The following is a 26913-nucleotide window of genomic DNA, read 5'->3' on the forward strand; positions in this document are numbered from 1 at the left end:
CAATTTAAAGACCATATATAGAAAGTTTTGTCTTCTCTGAGAAAAAAAATAATATTATTGTCTATACATTTTAAGTGTTTCTAAATGAATCATAAGGATTACAGATATGCTAAAGTATTAATGATGAGATTTTTGTGCAATTAAAATTTCTAAGGAGATTAGTAAAAAAGGCAATTTTTTTTTAAACTCCTCAGTATAGTTACAATGGAGAGTAATGTGTACTGCTGTTTTCTCTTTCTTAAAATTGATTCTAGAATATGTACAGCACTTAAGTAATGGAAGGAATTGTTCCTTGGCCCATTAGGCAGGACACGAGAAATTAGATAACAATCTGTATTCCACCTTTACTAAAGTTAGAGAAGACTTCTTTCTTGTGAAAATTTCCTGTCCCTTTTGTCTAAATTTCATGATAATACATCAACAGTAAAACTACTTTTCAAGCTTTTAATAAAACTTTCAAATTAAAATATTAAAGATTGATGGTTTGTGTGCAATATTTAATCATTTTATTGATTAAATAAACTATTCCTCTTTTGTCTGATAATTCCTAAATTATAAACGGGCGTCATCAGATTGTGCACTATGAAAATGTTGTGAATACCTGAGCAATGGAAGTTACAGTAAAATTCCTTATTAAGATGAACTGTGGAATTTTTCCTGCCAGCATTTAGAATAAACTTAAAAACCCATTTTGATATGGTCAATTTGTTGGACCTTGTTGGTTTTTTTTTTTGAAAGTTGTATTTTTTTGCCCAAATATATTTCAAGTATGCCGTTTTATCTTTAGGGATTCCTTGTTACCTGATGTTATCTTTCTAATGATCAGTAGCTACAGGTGTCAGTTCTGTAGATAATTCTCTTAATAGACAAATCTACTACTTCCTAAAGGCCAATATACCTGTCACAATATGTTTGCAATGAAAATTTGAACGTATGTTTTATTTTCCCAATGGGAACTTTTTGTGAAGACTCCAAATTCCACAAAATTCTGCATGTACAAATTTGTTCATTTTAGTTCTCAACTGAGCGTTTTTAAGGATTTACAAAAATTGGCTCACAGAACAGAATAGTTTCATATTTCTACTCTGACATATTTATTCTTAAAAGGCCTTAATTAGTATTTTTTAATAATGTATTTGGATTTTATAAGGCAAATGGAACCAAACCATACAACTTTAGAAAGACTATAAATATAATGATGCATTGTTGTGATTGTATTTTAGGTCTGGTATAAATATTTATATGCCAGATTTTTGATAGTCAGATAGGAAAAGCCCTTGATGGCCATCCCAGGAAATGAATGTCTGTTTAGTCAATCAGAAAGTTTAGTTCAGGTTAATTCTCAGTGGGGATAGATGCTTATCTGTCAAATAAAAGGTATGATTGAACTATTCTAATGTTTTAGCAGCTGTGTTTAATACAGATTGCATCCAGTGGGAAAACTACTGTACAGCTTCCTAATCCTCTTTTCAAATAACATACTGAAGAAACAATAATGAAAACATCATTAACTGAAGTAGTGGGAATAGACATAAAAAAAGATTTTTGAAAATGATACTTGATCATATGCTAGAAAAGCCCCCATATTTTATCTTTCTCCTTTTTTAAGCTAAGATTAGATTGGATATAAAGCTCAACATTGTATATTTTTCTACAGAACTACAGATTACTTTAGAAGTAGGGATATCAATAAGTAATCTTGTCCATATTCTTGCTATAATGCAGAAACAAGCATACCTGGAATCTTCCTGACAGGCGATTCATTATCTTCTTCTTAAAAATGTCCAGTGTGGAAAGCTGCTCAGCAACATTCCATAGATTATTCCAGTTTTTAACTAACATTACAGTCACAGCCTTAGTTATATGGTTAGGTATATTGTTGCAATTTTTGTAATATTTAATTGTTATCTTTTTTAGTGCAAATATCATTTCTATCTGTATTTTCTCAAACACCAAAACCAATGGATTATCCTCAGTTCTGTAACATCCTTCTTATATTTTGAAGTTATTACTGTCTTCTGCCATCTTTCCCTTTCTAGATTAATCCCCAATTATTTAAACTTTCCAGCTCTTCTAGTGACAGAATTACTCCGTTCTACAGTCTTAGCTGTAGTGTTGTTATTAATGAATCCCAGGAAGAATTGCTTTCTCTGTGGTGCTATCAACATTGTAAATTGCTACCCAATTTTCTTTTCATTTTTGTATTCCAAACCATTTAAAACTATATAGCTGATCATCTTCTGGATCTCTGCCTAGTTTGTTTCCCACTTCAGATTAGTACTGCTCCCTTGACCCACTGTCTGCCAATCGGTCTATGTTTGCTCAGTGGAAGAGGGCACCAAGTTCCTTCCAACCCAACCCAAACAAACAGCCCACTTCCTATATTACACAAAGTGTTTAAGAAGCAACATGAGTGGGGTGGGTGTATACCCCCTTGTGCAGCTTTCTAGCTGTGCAGCAGTTAGGAAAGGAGGGAGATACAAGTTAAATATGGTTTTCAAACAGTAGTGCCCTGCTGTTGGCTGTTTGAAATCTTGTAAATCTTTTATTTTTTATTTTTTTTATTTTGCAGGTAGATAATGACAATTATAAAGCCCAGTTCCTGAAGAAAAATGATGAGGGTAAAATCCTAGAAATTTCTGATTTGAAGGCATTTACAAGGTATTCTGTAGTAATCATTGCCTTTACGGGTGACGTTAATGCTGCAGCCATTGAAGGCAAGGCTAGTTCTTCAGTAATTGTCTCCACTTTTGAAGCAGGTTTGTATTTTTCTCCACTTCATCTGGATCAAAATTTGCTGTTTTTCTTTCATCTGATAAATGACAGTTTTGAAGACATGGTGCGCTTTTAATGCAGATTTGTTCTGACAATATTTTTTTCTTTAATGTTTAGAAGGTGCCAATCAGCAAGAAAGTGATGGTGATAATAAATAATAAGATTTACCTTTAAGTGAATTAGATCACACTGCTTATAAATGGCACCTGTACTGATCTTAGGACATAATTTGTATATTCGTAGTGGAAGGAGGTTGGTAGCCCAGAAGTGTTGTGCTAAAGTCAGCTCTACCACATTTTCAAAACAATCAGGAGAAGGAGGCAGATATTAAGGTGAAAAACCTGCTGATGCTGTTAAGTTTTTCAGAGAAATAAAATTGAGCGCTGAATATGATGAACTATAAGAGGACTCATGACACCAAGAGGCTTTACAGTAAAGTAGACAACATTTGCTTAGCAATATATAAACATGTACATGGGAAAGATACAGTTCTATCTTAACATGCATAGTTCCTGGTTGTGCTCCGTCTGCTACTTTTGCAAGTTTTGAGTTGTTCACTAAGGATATTTAAAAAAAAAAAACATATTTTTTCTGAAAAAATATTGAAGTTTTGCTTCATTCAAACTAATTATCAACTCAGTCTAAAGTACAATTTCTTTATCTATAGTAAGGTTAGCTCCAGGTCAACCGGTTTAGCTATATATCCAGATTAATTTCAGATTAGCATATACTACATAGTGATTGTATTTATCATTTATCTTTCCTTTCATGTATGAAAGTCTAATGTCCCTAGTGATATGATGTGTGTGTGTGTATATGTAAGTATATATATAATGCCTTTAATATGTCAAATTCTAAAGTGTTCATGACCTGCTTATATCCCCAGGGATTTTTATTGTGGAAAAATGAATGAAGATTAAATTTGTTGGTAGCTGTGTCTGTCTTGTGAGCTATCTTTTTTGGTTTGTGAGCCACTTTTTTTGGTAGCCTTTTCTTTCATGTGAAAGTGTGATACATTAGAAGGTTGGGTAACCGTAGTGAAGAACAGTTGTTTTTTCCATCTCATCTCATCTCATCTCATCTCATCTGGTTTGCACAGTCTAGCACACAGCTGAGTATCTGAGGAAGACAGGACTAATTTACATAGACTTTACTCCTCTAGAGAAACCTGAGTTATCATTCATTGGCTGGGGTTAAAAAGAAAAAGAAAAAAAAAAAAAGAAAAAAAGAAAAGAAAAGGAAGATTGGCAACTGCATCTAAATCCTTGGCTGAGGGAATGTTTTTACTTTCAGTTACTTGATTTCACTGTTTAGAGGTCATGCTACATATTTGTCTGCTCAGGTAGAGCAGTAAATATTCAGCTGCCTGGAAAGAATGTTACAGCCTTTTTCTTTCAGACAGGGACATTGGGAAGATGATTTATACCTCTGCTGTCTTGACAATAAACTACTGGAATAAAGTTTGACAAATAACTGTCTTTGGCAAAAGTGCATGTTGTGTTTGTGTGGTTATTGCCTTCTGATACATTTCTGGACAGAAGCTGAAACACTTGTTTGACCTGTTGTAATTCCCTGCATATGTCTGGGCATCAGCTAGTGGAAAACTTTTTTCTTAGAGTTAGCTGTGATAAGCATGGTGGCTTGTTTATATGTTGGGAAGGAGCTCACTGTTGACAGAAGGCTTTCAAGAAAGGATACTCAAGACTAACACTTGCTTCTTGCTTGTCAGCCCATGAGAAGATCTGTTTACCTCAGGATATATTTCAAGGTACAATGGTGCCTTCAGGCTTTCTGAGTAGAAAATCAGAAGAAACTTTTCTGAGTAGAAACTAATGAGGGTTATCTAACAATTATTTTTAATATTTATAGCATTAAATGCTATCATCAAGAATAATATTTCACTACAAATTTAACTTTTATTTGTCTTTGTAAATATTTACATAAGTAATAAAAATTGAGATTTTTTTGGTAAAAGCAGAAAATACAAATGAAATATAGATATGTGAAAGTATAATTTGTAATTTTTCAGGTTTTACTCTAATAGTCATAGTAGTGAACTGATTTAAGTGGATCACTAAATGTCTGTTTCAGTGCCTGAAGACCCACCTAACAACGTAACATTTCAGAAGATACCTGATGAGGTAACAAAGTTCCAAGTGACATTTGTGCCGCCATCTGAACCAAATGGGAATATTCAGGTGTATCAAGCTATGGTGTACAATGAAGATGACCCTGCTGCTATCTGGATCCACAACCTTAGTGTCATTGATAAAACAGATCAGTCGGTCACTGCGATGATAGAAGGACTGAAAGGAGGACATACCTATAATGTCAGCGTAAGAATTAATACTTTTTCTTTGGTGTGATTGAGCGATTAGCCTGGATAGGGAACACAGAACTAAGCCAAATCAAAACTGTCATACAGAGAATGTTAACTGGGTTGTGAAGAATGTGAAGTCTGAGGAAATAGGGGAACAGTGAGGAGGGAGAAGTGAATGGTAGCCCAAAACATCACTAGCGGTAGCTGTGCACAGGTTCATGTCCTGCTGAAGCAGCCTGTAACACATTGTCACAGGCACAAGACTAAATTTCTCTCTTAATTCCAGCACTTGCATTGCAAATTTGGTTCAGATGAAAGGTCCAGTTCTGCAAGGGGAGCTTACTAGAAGAATATGCTTGTAGTCATAGAATCACAGAATGGTTTGGGTTGCAAAGGACCTTAAAGGTCATCTACTTTCAAACCTTCTGCCATGGGCAGGGACACCTCCCATCAGACCAGGTTGCTCAAAGCCCCATCCAACCTGGCCTTGAACACTTCCAGGAATGGGGCATCCACAGTTTCTCTGGGAAACCTGTTCCAGTGCCTCGCCAACCTTTGAGTAAAGAATTTCTTCCTAATATCTAATGTAAGCCTACCTGCTTTCAGCTTAAAGCTGTTACCCTTTTTCCTGTCACTACACTCCCTGACAGAGTCCCTCTCTATGTGAAAGAGTCCTTTCATATAATCAGAGAATCATACATGAGAGGTGGCAACATAACTGTTCAAGTAGGTTTGTTTTTCTCCTTTTTGTAAGAGCTACATTACAAGTGATAAAGGATTACTGTACTTAGGATTGTAAAGAAATATGAGGTAAGTTCTAGCAAAGTGTGAATGACATGAAAGGAGTGTTTCAGCATTCATTGTTGCTTCAGATATATCTAGATTTGGCTGATTTCAAGCTACTACAAATACTCATTAACAAGTGTTTGTTTTTTTAAGGTGTATGCAATTAATGGTGCTGGCGCAGGACCAAAAATTCAATTGAAAGTAACCATGGATATCAAAGGTATATCTCAAAAAGTGCCCTTTTTCTGACATCTTTTTAAATGCTGAAGAAGTTGTTTTTCTACCTGTGACTACATAGTTGTGTGCCTTTGTGTATTTTTAGGGGAAGTAGGAACAGGAACACGTAACTGATAGCCTGGAATTGCAGTGCTCAGTTTTGCTATGTGTCACTAATCATTTGCTAAACCATGTGCAGCACAGCGAAGCAAGCATATTGACATCAGTATTTTAGTTACCATCAGCAAACAGCTTAGAAGAATATAATGCAGGTATAGCTAGGTATATGGTATCATATTTGTGGAAATAAATACAGTTGTTGACTGAAATTCCTCTGAAAATCTAAGACAATATTTTTATTTTTTTTAATGGAAAACTGATATGCAAAGGCATTCAAGAGAATACAGTTTTTAGAGGCTTAGAGCATGAATTAGGACATTAAATTGTCCCTGAAAATATGGCGATGATTTGTTTTCCATAACACAGCTATGTGCCTGAACAAAGTACTTGCAGTGGAAAACAAAACTCTGTGGTATATCTTTGTTTAAAAACAGAACCGCCACGGCCTAAAAAGAAACCAGCACCTGTTTATGATACCAATGGGGCCTTACTTGTCACAGCCACAACAATTACAATCAGAATGCCAATATGCTATTACAGTGATGATCATGGACCTATCAAGAAGATACAGGTTCTTGTTGCAGAAGCTGGAGGTAGAATTTTATATATTCTCTTGAAAATTGTTTTCTGTTTTTTATAAATTTATTTTCAGCTTTTTTTTTTTTTGGTTGTCAGAAACTTCATGTTAGAAAACAGCTGACAAAATTACTTTAGCTGTGACAGCAGTACTAACAGCAAAGAGTCTTCCACAATACCTGTAGGCTGGGTTTTGAGAACACTTGCCAATGAAGCCCTACTGTTATCATTATATTTTCTTTATATTTTCTTCATCTTCTTGAAGAAATAAACACATTTGGCTTTTGTGAAGGATGAATAAATATAAAACTTTTTTTGCAAGTTTTTTTTTCTATTGCTATTAGTGTTGCCTGTAAAAGAATGCAGTCATGTGCAGTTGATATTTCCATTTCATAACGGGGGCAGAGGGATTTACATAAATCCCTTCTGTAGACTGTGGGTTAGAATGCGTATTGCCTTGTATGGACTGATGAACACTTACACATGTGACCAGTCTCATGATACTCTTTTGAGTAATTGCCTACCAATGTGCGTGGGAGTTTCATGAGTGGACATCATATGGTCAGGCTTACTTTACCTAAGAAGGAAAAATTCCAGGTATTTACTTCGCTTGGTTTGCTATCTTTAAAAGTGTGGAGGTAAAGTATTCACATTAAGTGGTAGAGTCTCTCACCTTTTTCTGAATGATGTATTTCAGCACTAATCCTAGAGACATTTACTTCATAGTTATTTCTGTGAAGTTTCTCTTGAACTGAACAATATGCAAATACCATGTTAAGAGATATTTTGAAGATTTTTCTCCTGTCAGAGTTGCTCAGTACTGACCACTTATGGAAAACTAGTCATTTCATTTATGAAACTGTATTTAGAGTAAACACTTTTTACTGTCTTTGCTAGACATTCCCAGTTTCAAAGTAAATGGCTTGCACAAGTGATGTCTTCTACAGGCACAGCTTATGTGGGAAACTGACCCTGAAGTTTTCTAGCTGTGATTCAGTTGACTTACTCTTAGTTAGCAAAATACAGGTGGTGTGGGGTCTTTAGGACATTTGGGCTCAAGTAAAAAGAGAGCTACAGCCTTAGTTGTATAAATGGCACTAATAGCATGCTAAGTCCTTAAAAAATAATCTTTTATTTAACTTATTTACAATATGATTAGAATGTAAATTATTTCTGATTATTTCTTTTCTTGACAATAGCTCAGCATGATGGGAATGTTACTAAGTGGTATGATGCCTACTTCAACAGACCAAGACTGTATTTTACAAATGAAGGCTTTCCAAACCCACCATGTATAGAAGGAAAAGAAGATCTGAGTGGCAAAGAAGAGATATATGTCATCGGCACTGATACTACATGTATGATACCAGGCAGTCAAGATAAAATATGTAACGGCCCACTGAAACCAAGTAAACAGTACCTGTAAGTACGTTTGCCTGGATGCTCATCCAAGAGAAACATTTAAGTGAAATATACATTTACACAAGCAAGTATAAATACATAAATAAATAAACAAAACAAGTAGTTCAGTAATGAAAAGTTGGAGCTTGAAGTATCACTCTGTGTGTTAATTTCAAGTTTTTGTCTGAAGTGGAAGTATGGGAGACAATTATTTTTTATTTTTTAGTGTTTACTGAGTTCCTAAATTAAATAAGCCCAAATTCAAGATATATAGCCTGCTTCATATAGTTTCATTATACATTTAACATATTGACACTGAGTCCTAGATGTCTGTCATAATGTCACTTTTGCAGGTGGATAAGGATACCAGGTTATATTATACTAAAACTTCAATAGTTTTTAGTTTCTAAATTAAATATTTTTAGGGAAATACACATAAACTTTATGTTAATTACTTTTCTTTGTTTTATTTTACAGGTTTAAGTTCAGAGCAACTAATGTTAAAGGACAGTTTACAGATTCTGACTTTTCTGATCCTGTCAAAACTTTAGGTATGGAGAGTGACATTCATTAAAGTATTTCTCTATTTCCAAAGAATTTAGACAATTTTATGTGCCTTTTTAGTAGACTGATTTCCCTGTAGTAAACAGTATCTATTTTTGTTGGACCTAGATTAACCAGGATGGTTGTTCCCTGGTGAGGAAATGCATCCATTCTTTCCTATGTCCTTTTCAGGATGTCTTACCTCAGCCTGGACCGTTAAATGAAAAAGAAATATTGTCAAAGTTCATTAGCAGAGATTCAGTTGTATCAATGAAAATACTATTTTGCCAGGATTGCTTACCTTGATTAGGTGGACTATAGTCAGAAGCTATGTCGTTTGTGCAATGTCCCTCTCTGTTCGATTTACTATTACAGCTATTCCAGTGAGCATGGTGTAGTAAACCTCTCAGCTGCTGATCATTTCTTCAACTGGCAGGTCATTTGAGGACATGACCCTGTAGCCCTTCAGCTTTTAGATACAGACAAAGCTCTGTATTAATAAATTAATATTGTCTAATAGAAACCATCTGGTTCTGATGTCACTGGCCAATAAGGCAGCTGTTACGGGGTCTCAAATCCAGCATGAATTCTTCCATGGAGGTGTTGATGTACCACCAAAATTGGGAATGAAGATTCTCTTAGCAGATCGCAATAAGATCTCTAAGTTCTTTTTATACATTGGTAAGCCAAAACTTACTTAGCTAAGCTTTAGCCCTGACTTTCTGAAAAGGGATCCCAAGACAACTGGATGAGTACCCAGAAGAATTTTAGTGGGCACATATTTTTCATTTGGCATTCATCTTCTGTGATATGAGCTCCCTTATTCATCTAATCCATGTTAGAAATTTGTTACATGATCTGATATTGAAGATCCTGAAATGCTAATTCACTACCTGAATATTCTGAAAGGATCTGTCACTGTTTCTCCAGTCCTGAATGTTTCAGAAAGTGAAAGACAAAAGTTGTTTTTATTGGTTCTGAGTTAAAAATTTCTAATCCAATGAAGCAAATAGCTTGACCAGTGAGGAAGAGACTTTATGTCTGATCAGAGAAAACAAGTCTGCTGGAAATGGGTCAGACTTTATCCAGTCAGATGGACATACCTGGGCACCTTTCTAACAGGAAACTCTGAAATTCTTAAAGAAATCATCAAGACAAATAGAGAAATTATGCTGCAGTGGCAGGCAGATGGTATAATTCATGCTATTCTTTTTTGTTACTGAAAACTTGTGACATTGTCTCCTGTGGTGTAAATCATAAAGAAGCAAGAGCTGTTTGTAGCTGAATGAAATGTAGTGGGATAAAAAATAGCCCTGATAAATTCCTCAAATGTCTATGGCTCCTAATAACCATATTCTATTGCCTTCTGTGCTAATGTTTAACATCAAGTACTGCTTTTTAAACAAAACTTAAGTGGAATAGGTAATTAAGAGTTCCTTCTGTGCTTTCATACAAAACTGTTGTGAAATCAACATCAAATTCATATATCACAAGTGTGACAGGTACTGCAGTTGAGTAGCCTTGGTACAGCACCAGGACTGCTGTTGTCATCCCCAGCACAGCCATTGCTGCATGTTAAGTGAATAAAGAAAGTTAGATTATTTCAGACACATTTTCTCTTGAGACTCATAATTTGAGGAACCCTGCCTAAGTGTTTCTTTATAGAACATGCTTTGGTAATATGAACTTCAGACTTGCTCTAGAAGCATAACTCAGAAAACATGCTGAAAACATCAGTAGCTGTTGGATATCTCTGTGACCAATGACTTCTATTTCACTTTTAACAACACTACAATTTCTGAAGAAATTTATGCTGCCTGAAATCAGAAATGCAATTCCATTTTGAATCAATAATTATCTTTTGTAATAATCACTGAAATCTGTGTTTTGCTAACACAACAGATTTGTTTTAGGAGATAAAACAATAACTTGAATTTTGTCATAGGTATTCATTAAAGCTCAGAAAACTTCCCTGATTATTTTGGTTTCTAAGTCTACTTATACTTTTGATCTGGAAAACCAGAAAACTGACCTTGTATCTGTGCAACTTAATACTACATGCTAAATAGGTTTGAAGAAAAAATATGGAAATCTATAAGAGAGATCTCTGTCACAGATTTCTGATACTCTTGTTAAGCAACAGCAATTTTGCTAGAGAGGAACAAAGAAGCAGAAACTATTGCAATACGCAGCTGCAATAATGGTTTTTTAATGGTAACAAAGAATACAATTTAGTATCGCCTTCCCACTCAGCCATACTTCGAGTACCACAACTCTCCTCTTCAGCTGGAGAAGTAGGGTTTCTTCCTTATAACTCATGACTGGGATTGCAAAAATAATGTCCATACTACAAAGAAAGGTCAAGATTTTTCCATGAGATAATTAAGATGTGGTGGCAAATACTGTTTAAAACTGTAGTACATCAAGGCAGCTTATAACCATTCTATAAACTGTAATAGCTATTTCAGCAAATCATTGTGGGCAACTCAGTAGTCCTGTACAAGTGTGGTCTTTTTCCATATGAAATAAAAAGCCATTGAAACAGGAAATAATCAAAACTTTTTTTGTTGTTGATGCTATCTTATGCTTAGATCTATCACAGAGATCAGGGACTTCTTCATTGCTTTTCCCCTTGCAACATTGTTTTATATACTTGCTTTTTTCTTGTTGTCTGGGCCTGGTCTAAATTGTTTTGACCTTGTAGCGCCCTGCGTTGCACCTGAGGCTTTACTAATGCAGTGGAGGAATTATGTCAGGTGTTTAGAAAACTATGCTTAATTCTCTGTACTACAAAGCTATGTCTGTCATTTCATACAAGCATTATATCACTTATTCATGTTGCTTGTGGTCTACAATAATCTCAAATTTACAATAAATTGCTACCTAACCTACTGTTTACTGTGCTGTATTATTGTAATTGATTATTCCTGTCTACATGTAGAACTATGCACTTGGTCTTACAAAATTGTATCCTATTGTTTTAAGACAATTTATTCAGCTAAGTCAAGATCATTGAATTTTAATCATGCTCTACAATGTACATGAAGTCCAGGTCATCTGCAATATGCTCTCTAAGTCTTTTGAGAGAAGTGAAATCAGGACTTCAGTGTTTTCCAGTGTGTCCTTGGGAGGATGTTGTTCCATGAGTGGGAAATCTCAGTTTCATATGATAGGAAGGCAGTATATTTTTCTGTCCTTCCTCAAAGCTGGACAGGAGCTAGGTTTCCTATTGTGGATCAGAAAGTGGAGGTGCATACCAGCACAAACGAAGAATATCAGCAGTAGTAATACCTTGTTACTCTTATTTTCACTGTGTGCCTAAGGAGAAAAGAGGCTAAGGTTTCTGAGATAGGGACAGTATTACCAGGAAGAATGGGAAATTAAAGGACTCAGCACCAAAGAAACTGGAAAAGAGGTTTTGAAAATACTAAAAAACAGGTGTATCAGTCTTTAAATGAACCTTCATTCTCACCTGGAGGGACTGATAAGAATACCAGCCCCTTTAACTTAATATCATCAAGCTCTTTAAGATACCTTCAGACCTGCTAATGGCTGTTCTAACAATATCACCAATTTCCATACAAATAAAGAGCATGAGTTAATCATCCATGAGGCAGATTAATCCAGACTGTTCAGATCCAGTCACTAGGTGCATTCCTTCAACGCCCTGAGAAGGGGATCTCCAAAAAATATCTTTTATTCCTGTCTGTGAGTGATGGCTACAAACCTCATAGCTTTAGACTTGTTGCTCTTTCTTTTCCACTTTTGGTGCTTGGTTATTCCTAACTGTTAGAGCAATATGTCTGTTCTTGGCTGCACTGAGGCTGAAGCAGGAGCTCAACTAAGGTTAGTGTTATACACACTCTAACTGATGTGAGTGAAGTGTAGACCTACCATAACCTGCTTAGCAGGTAAACCTGAAGAGCACCACTGGATGGTTGTACAAATAGCTGTAGACATGTACTGTTAGCATATGTATTACATAGATCAGCAATGCTTAGGAGCTTCTAAACAAATTGCTCCTGTTTTTCTTTTGTTGAGCAACTCTGCAACTGATAAAAAACACATGGAGTTTTTTTGAGATAGAAGAGTCTGTCTTTCATCTCTACCTGATTCCTTCCTGTTAGAAATGTAGAAATGATAATGGATCATGGATAATTAAATATTAGATTTCCACTTTCTGTTGCAGGTGAAGGACTGTCAGGAAGATCTGTAGAAGTTATCCTTGCAGTTACTTTGTGCATACTTTCAGTTGTTCTTTTGGTGGCTGCAGTCTATGCTTTTGCAAGGTAAGATTTATGCATCCTTGCCATACCGTGTTTGCAAATACTCAAAAATGTTTTAATGAAGAGCTGAAACAGTTCTATAAATGGAACTAACCTGTCATTTCAGAATGTACTGTTTTCTTTTTTTTTTTAATCTTTTTATGTAGAAACTTAGGGAGGGACTCATAGAGGCTAACTTTAGTCTCGTAGGGCTAATCTCCATAGCTGAAGGAGGAAAACAAGCTTCTCCAGCGGGTGAATCAGAGCAGACATCTATCTTACCATTTTAGAGTCACTTCTCCATTCACATGAGTGGAAGGTACAGCTCTGAGTGTCACCTGGTAAAGTTAGCATGATGGCTAACCCTATTTACTGTCAGCTCTGTGGGGAAACAGATTGATATGAAGTAAATATTCCAAATGCTATTTTCTGCCTTACTGATAAATTTAACAATTAAATACTTTAAAGTCTTACATGTGAAAGAGAAATGAACCTCTAATTTGAATTGTGAACAAATGCCCACATAAAGAAGCAGGCTGGATACTGCATAAATGATGTTAGCTTGCTCATTCCAGCGCAAGTTCTGTTCTTTCTCAGCTGCATCATTCAGGCATTGCCAAAGAATGTATGTAGGAAAACTAAAAGAATGAGTAGGCTAGATTCTTTCTGCATGAGTTTTAGACAAAATAACTGCTGGATTTGACTAAACTGGAAGTGAGAGCAGAATTAAGGCCAAGGAAGGACTTCTGGCAGCCATTTTTAAGTTTCAGCCTGTCTAATCAATGTATTGATATATATGTGTCTTTAAATTGTTTGCATATTTATTTTTCCACTAATATTTTCTTTTTAGAATTCGCCAAAAGCAAAAAGAGGGAGGCACATACTCCCCACGAGATGCTGAAATTATTGACACTAAATTCAAATTGGATCAGTTGATTACAGTGGCAGACCTGGAGCTGAAGGATGAGAGATTTACACGGTAAGCATACTCCTTAGGCAAAATAGTAGTCCAAAGGGGCTGTAGCCGTGACCCCTTTCTGACCTTTGCTTGTTTGGAAGTGTTTGTGGTGTTCTTATTTACACAGGTCACTGAGATCCTTTTTCAAAGAATGACCTCCATCCTCAAGACACTTCTCACTAGCTTTTAGAAAATCACTTAATCTTCAGCTCTTTTTACAACAAGATAAAGATCTAAGTGCAAATCACTGTTTAATTGTGTTGGCAAAAAAAAAAAAAAAAAGCTACATATCTTTAAACATAAAGAATTTAAACACAGTAGTATTTTTGATGGCCCAGTGTTTTGTATAGATTGCAAACCTAACTAAGCATTTTGAAATAGTCAAACCCTGCAGAAGTCCTGGCTAGCTAATTCAATAACAAATCCGTCATTGTTTAATTGACATTTAGAAAGCTTTTTTTTTTTTGCTTTTTTTTTTTGCCTTTTTTTTTTGCTTTTTTTTTTTGCTTTTTTTTTTTTCACAAAGGGTTTTGCATAGTGTTTGAGTTTCTGAGGAGTTCAGCACACTGGCTATGTAGCAAGTCCAGGCAATTCATATTTTCTGTCCAACAGAGAATCTTGTCACGGGTACATATCCAAAGGAAAACATTATTCTTTCTGACTGCTGGAAAAATTGATATTATTCACCAATTAGATACAATATAATGATGATTCTCAACAATCTATGGCATCCAACTGAGTTAGAAATGTTTAGTGAACATTCTTTACCTACCTGTATTTTCCCTGCTGTGTCACAGATGAAACACTGTGGTAGGCAATCTCCTTAAAGATGAGAAGCCTAAAATAGTCTTGCCCTAGCAGTCAGGCATCCTACTGTTGCAGACTAGGAATAGCTGGAAGATGAAAGGTTGTAGCTGTTGACCTGTTTTGTTTGAATGTGTACATGTCTATGTGTGTGGTACAGAGTAAGCCAATTGCATGTACAAACGTGTTCAAAACAGTGCACACAGGAATGGCTGCTTGTAATAGATGAGAAAACGTAGTAGGAATCATCTGGAAGTCATTGATATAGTGCATGTGGTGTGTTCTGTGTGGGGCACATGCCATTCAGATAGCATTGTTTTTACCCGCTAATAACAGTGGAATACATTCTCTGGAGACAGAATTATTTTCTATGCACTATGATAACTGTAACTTGTATAAATGACCATGACAGATCTTCAAAATGGCATTGTTTCCAAACTGTTAGCTGAATAAGAATAGTACTAATTTTGTTTATATACTAAAGTGTTGATGGGTTTTACTTCCAGATACTCCTCGTTTTTCTTTAGACGCAAGGAGATTTTTGTCATCCAGTAAGTTTTTGTCTTACTGAAGCAAAGTGGTGTGTTTTCCATCTCTGAATCTGTGTGCTACCATACTATATTGAATGATATAGTTAATCAATGTGAAATATCAATCTTTGCAGCTATACTTCTGGCAACCAGTGGTATTTTTCATCATGAAATCCTGTTTATTTTTAGTCCCTAGTGTTCATGTACAACAGTTCCACAAATATTTTGAAATAATTCAGGACAATTTTTACATGCAATTGCAAGTTATAATAATATAGCACTCATGTATACTATCTGTTCTTGAAACAAATGTAATGCAACTGTGACATACGAAATATGCTGTTTCTTTCCTTTGGCAGTTAGAAGGTGTGCATTTAAGAGAAGTAGTTTTTGTGGGTTTTTTTTGTTTGTTTTTTTTTTTTTCTCAACCGCTTTTTTACTTATACTACAGATGTTTTGTTACTATTCCATTACAACCACAGCAATATATCTATGTGGCCAAATCCTTTATCAGTTTGAGTAGTACCATTGTGCCACTTTTCTGTCTTAATTATGTGCAGTTTTGATTTGTACAGTCTCAGACTCTACAGGGTAATTGCAAACTATAATATTTCATGCTCAAATGCACTTCATTATGTGATTTATGTACAGCAAGGCCTTTACTACACAGTTTAATTACATCACCCTTTATTTTAATGAGTCAGTTTCACATTTTGGTGTGGAGTTTATTTCCTTCCATTTGTATTTTCCTCTCTCCTCCTTCCCCATGCCACTAATGAACTAAAGCAAAGACTTGCTTCCAGGCCATTCTTGTAAGCTACAGGATACAGCTGTTAAATTTTGGACTATTATTTTTCAAACAGTAGCTGTACTGGAGCTACAGCAGGCTCCTTGCCCAGGATCTTTGTTGAACATTATGGCAAATTGTGAAAGATTGAAGTGGAGGTATTAACTGAGCACTCCTCAGGACAGTATTCATGCAATCTTTTCAACTAGAAGTCAGTAAACATACTGCGTGACCCTACTAGATTACACATATGCAGTAATGAGGGGACAGGATACCTTTGATCTGCTCAAAACTTTTGAGTTTATTAGACTCCTTTCAAGCTTTAAAGAATGTTTCAGTGTATGTAAGATTCTGCTCTGGTAATGTCAGTAGCCAAAAGAGTGTTTTCAGGTATCTGACTTAGGCTGTCTTTTGTATAGATAAATCCTTCCTAGTAGTTGGCAACAAGTTTCAAGCAGTTGGCAACAGTTCAACTTTGAACAGCGGGTAGGACATAAGAAATAAAAAGAAGTAGAAAAAGGTTTTCCTTTTCTGTAAGAAAATGAATGGATTATTTTCTTCACTCTGAACATATTAAAAATTCAAAAGCTTGAAAAGTTTAATGAACAAAGCTCAGCAAATGTTCAGTATAGGTAAATCAAAACATTTTATTTTGTACATTTTTATAATTTTTAGTGTTAATTATTTTGCTTTGCAAAATTCAAGTTAAATAGAAAAAAATCAAATTTAATATGCCAAGTATCCCATTTTGCCAGTTTTGAAACTTTTTTTTTTGAGTCAACATTTTTTTCAAATCGGGAAATTCATGGTAAATCACAATTCCCTATAATAATTGTGCAATCATGGTCATCAGAAAAAAATACTTGAAAAATTTCAGTGTCTGAAAATACTGGCTGCTGAATATACACCTTCTCTCAGCAAGTCTTTGTTAGACAATTAATTAATGAGATGTATCTTCAGAGGGCATTCAGGGAATTATATTCTACTGTATTCAGCAGAAAATGAGGTCCACTTTATGAAGCCAAAATGTTGACTTTGGAAGTTTGGGAAATACATTGGTATCCATGATAGTAGAGATGATATGGAATAGGCAATAACAGAAAAAATCTAATTCTTTAAAACATGTATAGCCCATCAGTCTAGGCTGAATTAAACATTGATTCATTTAGTGCACTAAATATTTATATACTAGGTCCTCTCATCTCTTACTGTTTATATCTTGTCTATAGTGTTTGTCAATTCATTTTTCAAAGCAGATATTCATCTGCTGTGAATCGTTTCCTGTAAATTTTCAGGGCCCACCAGGCTTAGCCAGAGACAAGTAACTCCTCCATGTTCAAGGTGCTCACCTGGGAGAGAACTTCTCTGGCACCTACTTTCACAGTGATTTCTGTAGAAGGGGTAAAGCCATGTAGGTCCCTGTTTCTTAAAATCTTTCCATGAAAGTTACACTTTGTGGTGGATACTTTTAGGCTTTTGACTCATTCCATGTGAGACAGATTGACAAGCAAATGGGCACATATTTAGAAGAAATATTTCATAATTACAGACACTGTAAACCTTGCAAATAAATAACAGGCAATTAGAACTCTTTATGGAAAAGTATTGTGTATAAAATTCTCATCTTGTCTCACTTTTCCTGAATATTCTGCACTCAATAGGTGTCTATGTTCAAAGTAATACTTCTGCACAAACTTTCTCCAGACCAGCCTGTTTCTTCTTTCTTTGAGGGAGGATAGCCATGGCTCCTGCCTTACCTTTTCCTTCAACAAGCTTCTCTTTAGTAATCAGCTATCACTCATAGGCTTCCTGAGCTTTGTATCCCAGGAGTACAAGGTTGATAACTCTTTGTGTCCTGGTACAACGGGAGAAATGACCATGTGTTCTCTTTCCTGAGGCCTTTAATATTCAGGAAGGGTTAAGCTCCATATTGCTTTCAATTAACTTGCTAAAAATTAGTTCCTCCGTTATTCCTAGGAAGTGTCAATGGTGCTTATGAGTTAAGCCTTTTGCCTACATTCTCATTTCTGTTGTTTTCCATTTGGACAAAGTTTTAATTCTCTGTGGATTTCAGATGATTGACCCAGAAAGAAAGCTGAGTCTGTGTGACAATATGGTCTTCAGTTACCACTGCCAACACAAATAAATGGCTTCTTTCTAGCTCTATCGTAAGTAATCTGAGTGGGATTCAGATTTTTGATAGACTTCAAAAAAATCCCACACATGAAACAATACACTGTTTTAAAAGAAAATCAGATTTAAGGCAATAAAGCATTCTTTATCTTAGAGAATGTTTTTCTTCCCTGGTTTCAAAGTCGGACAACTGGGAACCTGGAATTGTCCTGCTGAAATAGGGAAATTGGCAACTTCATAGTTTGATTCTAATTGTGCTCATCAAGATCTAATGATATCTAAGTTCTTGTGCTTTATACAAAAGATTGGGAAATGTGGAGAATGAGATTACAGGTAGATAGGTTCATTGACCAAATAATGTAAGATTATCACTATATATGTCATTCTCAAGAGACTTGGAGAAAAATGCTGTTTTTTAATGCCTGAGGATGCTAGAGCTGAGCATAGCCATCTTTTATAAACCTGTAGTGAGGGTACAGAGTTCTTTCCTTCTGAAGATTCTTATCCAGCAAAGCCAATATCTTTGCCACAGTTTTATTTTCTGAGTTGCCAAGCTACTGCAATGTGCACTTGCTACCAACAGAAGTGTGAGTTCAGTAGTTCTAACAACCAAGTTCTTCACTACAATATCTAAAGATAGTTTAAAGTGTCAAAGTGTAGGTGCCTTCTTTAAAATTTAGTGCTTCTTAAAGATAATATATGATTATGCCTATAAAAAAATGCCTGTCAGTAACATTTAAAAAATGAACAAGAAAGTACCATCTGTAGCCCTGTTTAGTTCATTTTCTATGCTTCTTCAGTGCTTTACTTCTCTGCTTTGAGTGAGAATAAAGTGAAGTATTGAGGAGGTTGTGTTATGGTGTTGCTTGTCTCTGTGTTCTTTGTTGTTGGATCCATGTACCTTCAGCAATGAAGCACTAAATGTCATATTCAGGTTGCTTATGTGCAGCACTGATGTAATTTTTATTACCTAATGACCAAACTATGGTGCAGTAGGCCCCTATTTGCTACCAGTTTGAGAAGAGGAAAGATAACAGCATTCCAAAAATTTCTAGAATGTCAGCTGGGAGATTACTTTTATTCTGCTGTTCTATGGTGAAGATAGATGAGTAAAGGAAAAGCAAATATTTTTTCTTTGTATGGACTGCTTAGAATTTTGTCCTAAAAAAGCCCTAAACCCAGTGTTTACTTTCTGCTCAGGGGCAAGTGTATGTGTGCAATACATTGGCTTATTTATATTATTATTGGCTTATACACTTATTAAGAATACTTTCCATTCTGAAAACCGTAGCCCTATAATGTTGCCAATATTACTAGACCATATTTTCAGCTGATGTGTAATGCAAACAACATAAGTGCGACAGTAACAGTAGCTAGATGTCTAAAAATTCTGGATAGAGTTGCATGCTTTGTTGTCATATTGCCTTCTTATTTTCTGCTTAAAGCTCTCCTTCAGTTGTCCTAGTAAGTGCTCGAGTTCAAGCAAAGGGTTTGAGCCTTTTTCTGTGAATTCTTACACTTCTTCTCATTCCAGTGAAAGTGACCCAGATGTTTCATAGCCAGTTTGAGAAGCATTGTAATAGCGACATATGTACCATGAAGGCATGTTCAGTAGCTTTGACATTAACTTTTTAGATGCTTAATATTAAATGGTACAACAATTGTATTAATCTAATTTTGTTATCTAATTTAAAATGTAAATATTTAAGAACAACTTCACAAAACCAAGTATTTTTGAAGGAAATTGTCTTTTCTACTGAAATTCTGGCAGTAGTAGGCATTTATATTGGTATCATAGAATATTTTTTGTAAGATTTGTTTTTAAGCATATATGAATTTTGGAGAGAGCAACACTCAAAATGTATACTTAGAGCTTTTTTGAAGAGGCAAGTTATCTTTTAAGTTGTATTTGTTCAAACTTTTTCACTTAGTCCTTTAGACAATCTTTCTGAGTCCGAGTACCTGACATTTGTCTTCTAAATCCATAATGCTGAGACATTCTTAAATTCAGAGGTGATGATGATGACTAGGTTACAAGACTATCTGAAAGGTCCCTGGGGTTGTATGCTTATGTAACACCTACATGAAACCTGCTGTGGAATTAGGTTAAAGATAAAGTATGTTGCACAGTTTTTAAAATAACTATGTTCCAGAAACAGAATTAAACATGTAAAAATGAGCATGAAAACAGATACTAATTTTAATTTAAAAAAAAAAAAAAAAAGACATTGCTGCTGTTTCCTTCTGTAGAGGCACACTGATAGCATAATTCACCTGTGACTCATTTTAGATACCTGCTTAAAATGAGATGAAATCATAGCTATTTGTCTTCATTGATTATAAAAAAAGTCTAGAGTGACTAGCTCAGATACAGATGTCTGTATTCAGTCAGAATAATCCAATCTCTGTTCTCCGAAACGTCCCTCAGAAGAATGACATTGAGTACACAGTGTAAAATGAAGCCTGTCAATGTATATGAAGTGGTGTGCTTGAGGTATGGATTTCCCAGGTCCATATGAGCCCAGAACATTGTAAAATGATCTGAAGGGAATGATAGAAACTGCAGCTACCATATTTGCCAATACTTGAGATAAGAACTAAGTGAGAGTATCCCCCAAGATATCTGACGTATTTGAATCCATGAGAGAAATAAATCTGTTTCTTTAGTTAATTGAATAGTTCATCTAAAATCTATTAACATGCACAATATTGGTTAATTCACAACTTGCCACATTTAACAAAAATCTCTGTTGCAGGTTACTTAGTTATAGAAAATCCATCAAGTAAGTAGATTAAAAATTTTTATTTTGTGGTCATTGGTGAATCTCAATGTGTGGTTCCCTCTTCCATGTTTATTAGAAAAAAAAAATAACAAAAACCAACAACAGAAAAAAAAAAAACTCCAAGCTGCGTATAAATCATAAAAGCATGACTAATTGCACGGTAACTGGAGAAATGCTTTCTCTCTCTCTGGGGTGAAGCCTGCATGTCTGTGTTTTAGCTTGGGAAGTAATACAGGGATATTTAAACTCCTTGGGGTTTAAAAACCATGTCATTATGAGAATGAGGTCACTGCAATATTTTATATGTCTAAAACCTTGCAATGTATAAAATGTTTTCGGTACAACAAAGAAGTATTATGTACTTTAGAATGCAATGGTAACCTTACAGACATCCATTAATGTCAAAACCTTGCTTTGGAATGTTGTTACCTATAAAAAACAATCCTACCCAACAGTAGTGTTAACATTAGCAACTGAAAAATTTGGTGAGGGGAAACAATAGGAGAAAATGCTTCTTTTTCAAGTGACTGAAAAGAAACCAATTAAGTGGACCGTAAACAATTTATAATTTTCTGTCTGTTAATATGAATTGCTATTGAACTGGAAAATGTTATTAATAAAACTGCAGTTAAATACAAATTAAAAGAATGATAAAGAAATCCCCTGTAGGTCTCTAATTCTTCTGTCATTACTTGCAGGCCAATAAGCAAGAAATCCTTCCTACAACATGTCGAAGAGCTTTGTACAAACAACAACCTAAAGTTTCAGGAAGAATTTTCGGTATGTTGCTAGCAGTTGTCACAACATCGCAAGACCTTCTGTCATTTCGTGTGTCACGTTTCATGTCCATTTTAAGCAGACAAGGCCGTGAAGGACTCTGGCCTTGATAATCAATACCCAATTACCAGGTTGATTGTTTAGAAAGTAATATTACCTGATTTGGATTCTGCAGTCTACACTGCAACCTGATCAGAATTATTCACATAAGTGTCAGCAAAAGATGATCTTCTTTAGACTCCAGTCTTTGCAAGAACACCACAATATTTATGTTTTTGCATATGTAGTGATGTATATGTTGCTTAATCGAGAACAGATTATTTAGGAATAGTTTCTACGTATATACAGATATATTTAACTGCTAAGTTATTTTGCTCACCAAAAACACAGCTGACATTTATTTTCTGAAATGTTCAGGGCCCAGTTATATTGCCATGGAGTTCCAAAATGTTTTTCTTTCATAGGTTTCAGTGCACACAGTAAAAACTGTATGCACAGAAGTCTTGCTTTGCATTTCTTTACAAATAATAGGTCATACCTGTCATGCTTTTGAGAAGTGTCCATGTGAAGAGCCTCCATCTTCATGTATGAGAAGAACTCAGCAAGCTTGTGTTTCCTTCTGAAGAGACCAGCTTTCAAAATATACATTACATATATATAATGCATATATATTTACACATTTAAACCTCAAAGTTTTCACTATTTTCATTAAGTAACATTTTTATGGCTATCAAATTTTTGTTCTCAACAATATCTTTTCTCCTTGTTATTTCAGAATCTTTATCATCATCATCATCATTTTTAACACTTACAGTCATTTGCCCTCACAAAAATAATTTGTCAGTCTCCAGTGACTTTATTGTTTTGGATTTATAGATTTACCATGCATTGCTTACCATTTGGATTAACAAAAGTGAAGACTAAACAATTGGCTTTTCTTCTGCTAGATTATAATATTTCAGTCTCTTAGGGAAAGCCAACAAAAGTGTGAAAAGATTAATGGTATTTCCTACAGCTTTTTGTTATGCTCCTTAGGTAAAATTGGTCTGGATTTAATAATAAAAAGCACCATAAAATTCTCTGAGCAATAAAGCAAGGAAAACTTTTTCTTCCAAGACTAGAACTGTTATTTCACTTGAACAAGAGTGATTATAGTTATACTATGCATGACTGCGCAGATGAAAAGTTTTACCAGCAATAACATTTTCACATGTTAACTAATGTTCATCACTGGAAAGTTTCTAATACTACTTTCTTTAGGTGTGACCCACATTAGGTAACCCTTACAGTATTGTAATGACTTAAAACTTAAAACAAACAAGTGTTTTATCAAGTTAAAATGTTGGCAATCCATTTTGAAACATAATCAAACTCAAGTAGCTGAAGCCTTCTTCAACTAAACTATATAGTCAATTCATAATAATTCATTTGGGCTTCCATTTCATTTCTCTCTGAGCTTCAGCTTCCATGTACCAGAGTGTAGTGATGTCTTAAAATCACAGAAGCATAGAATTATAGAATAGTTTGGATCGGAAGGGACCTTAAACATTACCTGGTTCCAACCCCCCTGCCATGGGCAGGGACACCTTCCACTAGACCAGGTTGCTCAAATCTCTGTCCAATCTGGCCTTGAACGCTCCCAGGTTTGGGGCATCCACAGCTTCTCTGGGCAACCTGTGCCAGTGCCTCACCACCCTCAGAGTAAAGAATTTCTTCCTAATATCTAATTAAATCTACACTTTTTGTACTGTGAAACCATTACTCTTTGTCCTGTCACTACACTCCCTGACAAAGAGTCCCTCCCCAGCTTTCCTGTAGTCTTCTTTAGGTACTGGAAAGTCGTTATAAGGTCTCCCCAGAGCCTTCCCTTCTCCAGGCCAAACAACCCCAACTCCACCAGACTGTCTTCCTAGGAGAAGTGCTTCAGTCCTTTAATCATCCTCATGGCCTTCCTCTGGACTCATCCTAATAGGCCCATGTCCTTCTTGTGCTGGGGGCCCCAAAGCTGAATGCAGTGCTCCAGGTGAGGTCTCACAAGAACAGAGTAGAGGGGGAGAATCACCTCCCTTGACCTGTTGGCCACGCTGCTTTTGATGCAACCCAGGATATGGTTGGCTTTCTGGGCTGCAGGCACCCATTGCCACCCATTGCCTGCTCATGTCAAACTTCTCATTAACCAGCACCCCCAGGTCCTTCTCCTTAGGGCTGCTTTCAATCCATTCCCTCTGTTCAGCCTGTATTGGGATTGCCCTAGCTCAGCTGCAGGACTTTGAACTTCACGTGGGCCCATCTCTTGAGCTTATCAAGGTCCCTCTGGATGGCCTCCTAACCCTCCAGTGTGTTGACCACACCACACAGCTTGGTATCATCAGCAGACTTGCTGAGGGTGCACTCAATTTCACTGCCCATGTCTGCATGGTCTGCCCTTAGTGAAGCCATGTTGTGGTTGGGTGTCACCAATCACCTCATTATTTTCCATGAGCCTTACTATAGTTTCCAGGAGGATCTGCTCCATGATCTTGCCAGGCACAGAGGTGAGACTGACTGGCCTGTAGTTCCCCTGGTCTTCTTTTTTACCCTTTTTAAAAGTGAGGGTTATGTTTCCCCTCTTCCAGTCAGTGGGAACCTCACTAGTTCATCGTTCTCCCAGTCCCCACCTTTGCCTTCTGGGGCCTGGGTTTTGTGGCTGGAGTTCTTGCTGGTGAAGACTCACGGAAAAAAATGTCACTGAGTACATCAGCCTTCTCCATATCCTGTGTAACCAGCTTTTCCATTTCCTTCTGGAGAGGGCCCACAATTTCCCTAGTCTTCCTTTTATCAGTGATGTACCTATAGAAGATTTTCTTATTGCTCTTGATGTCCCTGGCCAAATTTAATTCTAACAGGACTTTGGCTTTCCTAACATGATCCCTGGCTGCTCTGACAGTTACTCTGGATTCCTCCCAGGCTATCTCTCCTTGCTTCCACCTTCAGTAGGCCTCCTGTTTCTGTTTGAGTTTGGCAAGGAACTCCATGTTCATCCTTGAAGGCCCCTGGCTTTTTGCCTGACTTTCTCTTTGTTGGGATGCATCAATCCTAAGTTTGTAGGAGCCTTCACAGAAGGCTTGTCCAAGAGCAATCAGAACTAAACAATAGGTGCAGTCCTTGACTGAGAGTGTATCTACAGCATCTGCAGCACCTATCTTATCAGATGAGAAACAGGACTGACAATGCACTTGAATGACATCAGAAATGACAATGCATAGAAGCAAACAGACAGTGCACAGAGCAAGCAAAGAGACCCCATGACCTGCATAGCTTCCATCTGCAGGCAACGCTTTAGTTTGACGTAAATGACTCAAGGCTCATACAATGTGTGTAGGAGAGCTGAATTCAGGCTATAAACCCATGGACCATTATATTTAAAGCATGTAGCCTCTTCCTGAGCTTTGGGTTCTTTGGCTGGCTATTAGTAAATTCAAACACACTAGGAACTGGCTGTAAAAATATGGTAATTTATACTAATAAACTGTTAGTATATTCCCTGCCTTGAATTTGGACTGTTCCAGCAAGAAGTCATCCTGGACAATTCCAAGGTACACTTTGGAAGGTAAAGTAGTCCAAGGATCATTTCCAATAGGCAGTTTGTAGACAACATACCTGTTACACAGTTTTGTTAGCATTAAGTATCTTTCTTCCTTACATGTAGTCTTGGAATCCAGGGACATTCTTGGGCTCATTTAATTTACTGGACTGACCTAGCTGCTGTGCTTAGAGATCTCTGGGGTTCAGTCTTGGACCACATATGAACATTACCTTTATGTAAAATGATGAGTAGAGGATCTGGACCTAAGAACGGATCTGGATTCATGCCTTATCAGAAAAGACCGGTTTAAAGAAACCATAGGGAACCACAGGAACTGGTGGCACTGCCTAACTGATATTCAAACTTCCAGCTTTCCAGAAGATTAACATATCTCTCAATGTCTTTGGAAAATCAAGTTTTTCTAGTAGCTGGCAAATTACTGAAACAGAAATACTTTTTTACAATAACGTCTGTTCATGAATAAAAAAGTGAAATACCTTTGAATGCCACCACAAAAGTACCATAAAAGTACTACAGTAAACAAAGTTCAAATGAATTATTTGAAAGCTTTATGAGTCTGCAATGAAATGTGGTTTCTGTGACAAATTGTTATTGAATCTGAGAATCCAAATAGTCTTTCCCCAATTCTGAAAACGATCATTGACTGAAGTCCATACTGATGCAGAGAATTAGTACAAGGCTTTTAAGCTCTCATTCAGGTGTGGTAGCATCATTACAAAAGCAATATAATCTGCTTCTGTAGTTCCTCTTTAATATGGACTACTGTATAATAGTACTACTTTTGTAATAGTTACCTGGCAAGCTAAGACTCAGAGGAGTGAGTCAAATGAGGCAAGTAAAAGATCACACGACATGCACTTGATATGAGATCCCACAGCCCGTAACATCTGCAAAACACCCTAGACATTTCATCTATTTTTTTTTCCTTAATGCAAACTTCAAGGACAAAAATTCTGTGGGAGAGTTTCAGCTTTTCGAATGAGAGGAATTTTGACACCTTAGGTGTGTTTCACTGTTCTTATGAAATCCTAACAATAATTCACAGAAGTCATTCTGTTCTGAGAACAGGGATCTTTCTTTAGGTTCAGTCATAGGATTGAGGCTTTAGTTCTTTAAGGGATTGTTGAGACAAAACAATGAGGCAACTCAAAGATAAAAGAAATGTACTTTGAGTATGGCAGAGGTTGATTCAAAGGCAAGATTTTAAAGCAACAAGTGCTTTAAAGAAATGAGAACGATGTTTTCCTATAATATATTACAGTCCTTCATTTAATTTTATATTTACTTCATGTCTATTAACCATGTTATCTACTTATTTGACATAAGGATATAAATTTAATGCCAGACATTCTTTATATTGTAAGATTTTAAGTCACAAACTTTATTTTTAGAAGAACAGGCAAAATCATAGACTTTTCATCCCTAGATGAAACAGATATTCAGCAAGATTTTGAAGGGCATGGATGGGATCTAGTCCCTTGTTAATTTTCAAAGGTAGTTGAGCATCTAGTTGTTCTCTGCAATTCTCCCCCCTAATTCTTTCCCCAAGGAAA

At 36.0% G+C, this 26913-nt stretch overlaps 1 protein-coding gene across 1 annotated transcript in view; it reads left to right on the forward strand.

Annotated features, from left to right (window-relative positions):
- PTPRQ (protein tyrosine phosphatase receptor type Q) overlaps positions 1–26913 on the forward strand; it is a 118861-nt gene that overhangs the window by 76085 nt on the left and 15863 nt on the right. Inside the window, exons 34-43 of the mRNA XM_040554070.1 lie at positions 2573–2759; positions 4867–5111; positions 6035–6101; positions 6652–6810; positions 7993–8215; positions 8672–8745; positions 12927–13026; positions 13853–13981; positions 20971–20997; positions 21696–21777. Coding sequence (XP_040410004.1) covers positions 2573–2759; positions 4867–5111; positions 6035–6101; positions 6652–6810; positions 7993–8215; positions 8672–8745; positions 12927–13026; positions 13853–13981; positions 20971–20997; positions 21696–21777 — 1293 coding nt within the window. The remainder of the gene's footprint in view (positions 1–2572; positions 2760–4866; positions 5112–6034; positions 6102–6651; positions 6811–7992; positions 8216–8671; positions 8746–12926; positions 13027–13852; positions 13982–20970; positions 20998–21695; positions 21778–26913) is intronic.

Source organism: Cygnus olor, chromosome 1, assembly GCF_009769625.2.
Source record: "Cygnus olor isolate bCygOlo1 chromosome 1, bCygOlo1.pri.v2, whole genome shotgun sequence".
Lineage (NCBI taxonomy): Eukaryota > Metazoa > Chordata > Aves > Anseriformes > Anatidae > Cygnus > Cygnus olor.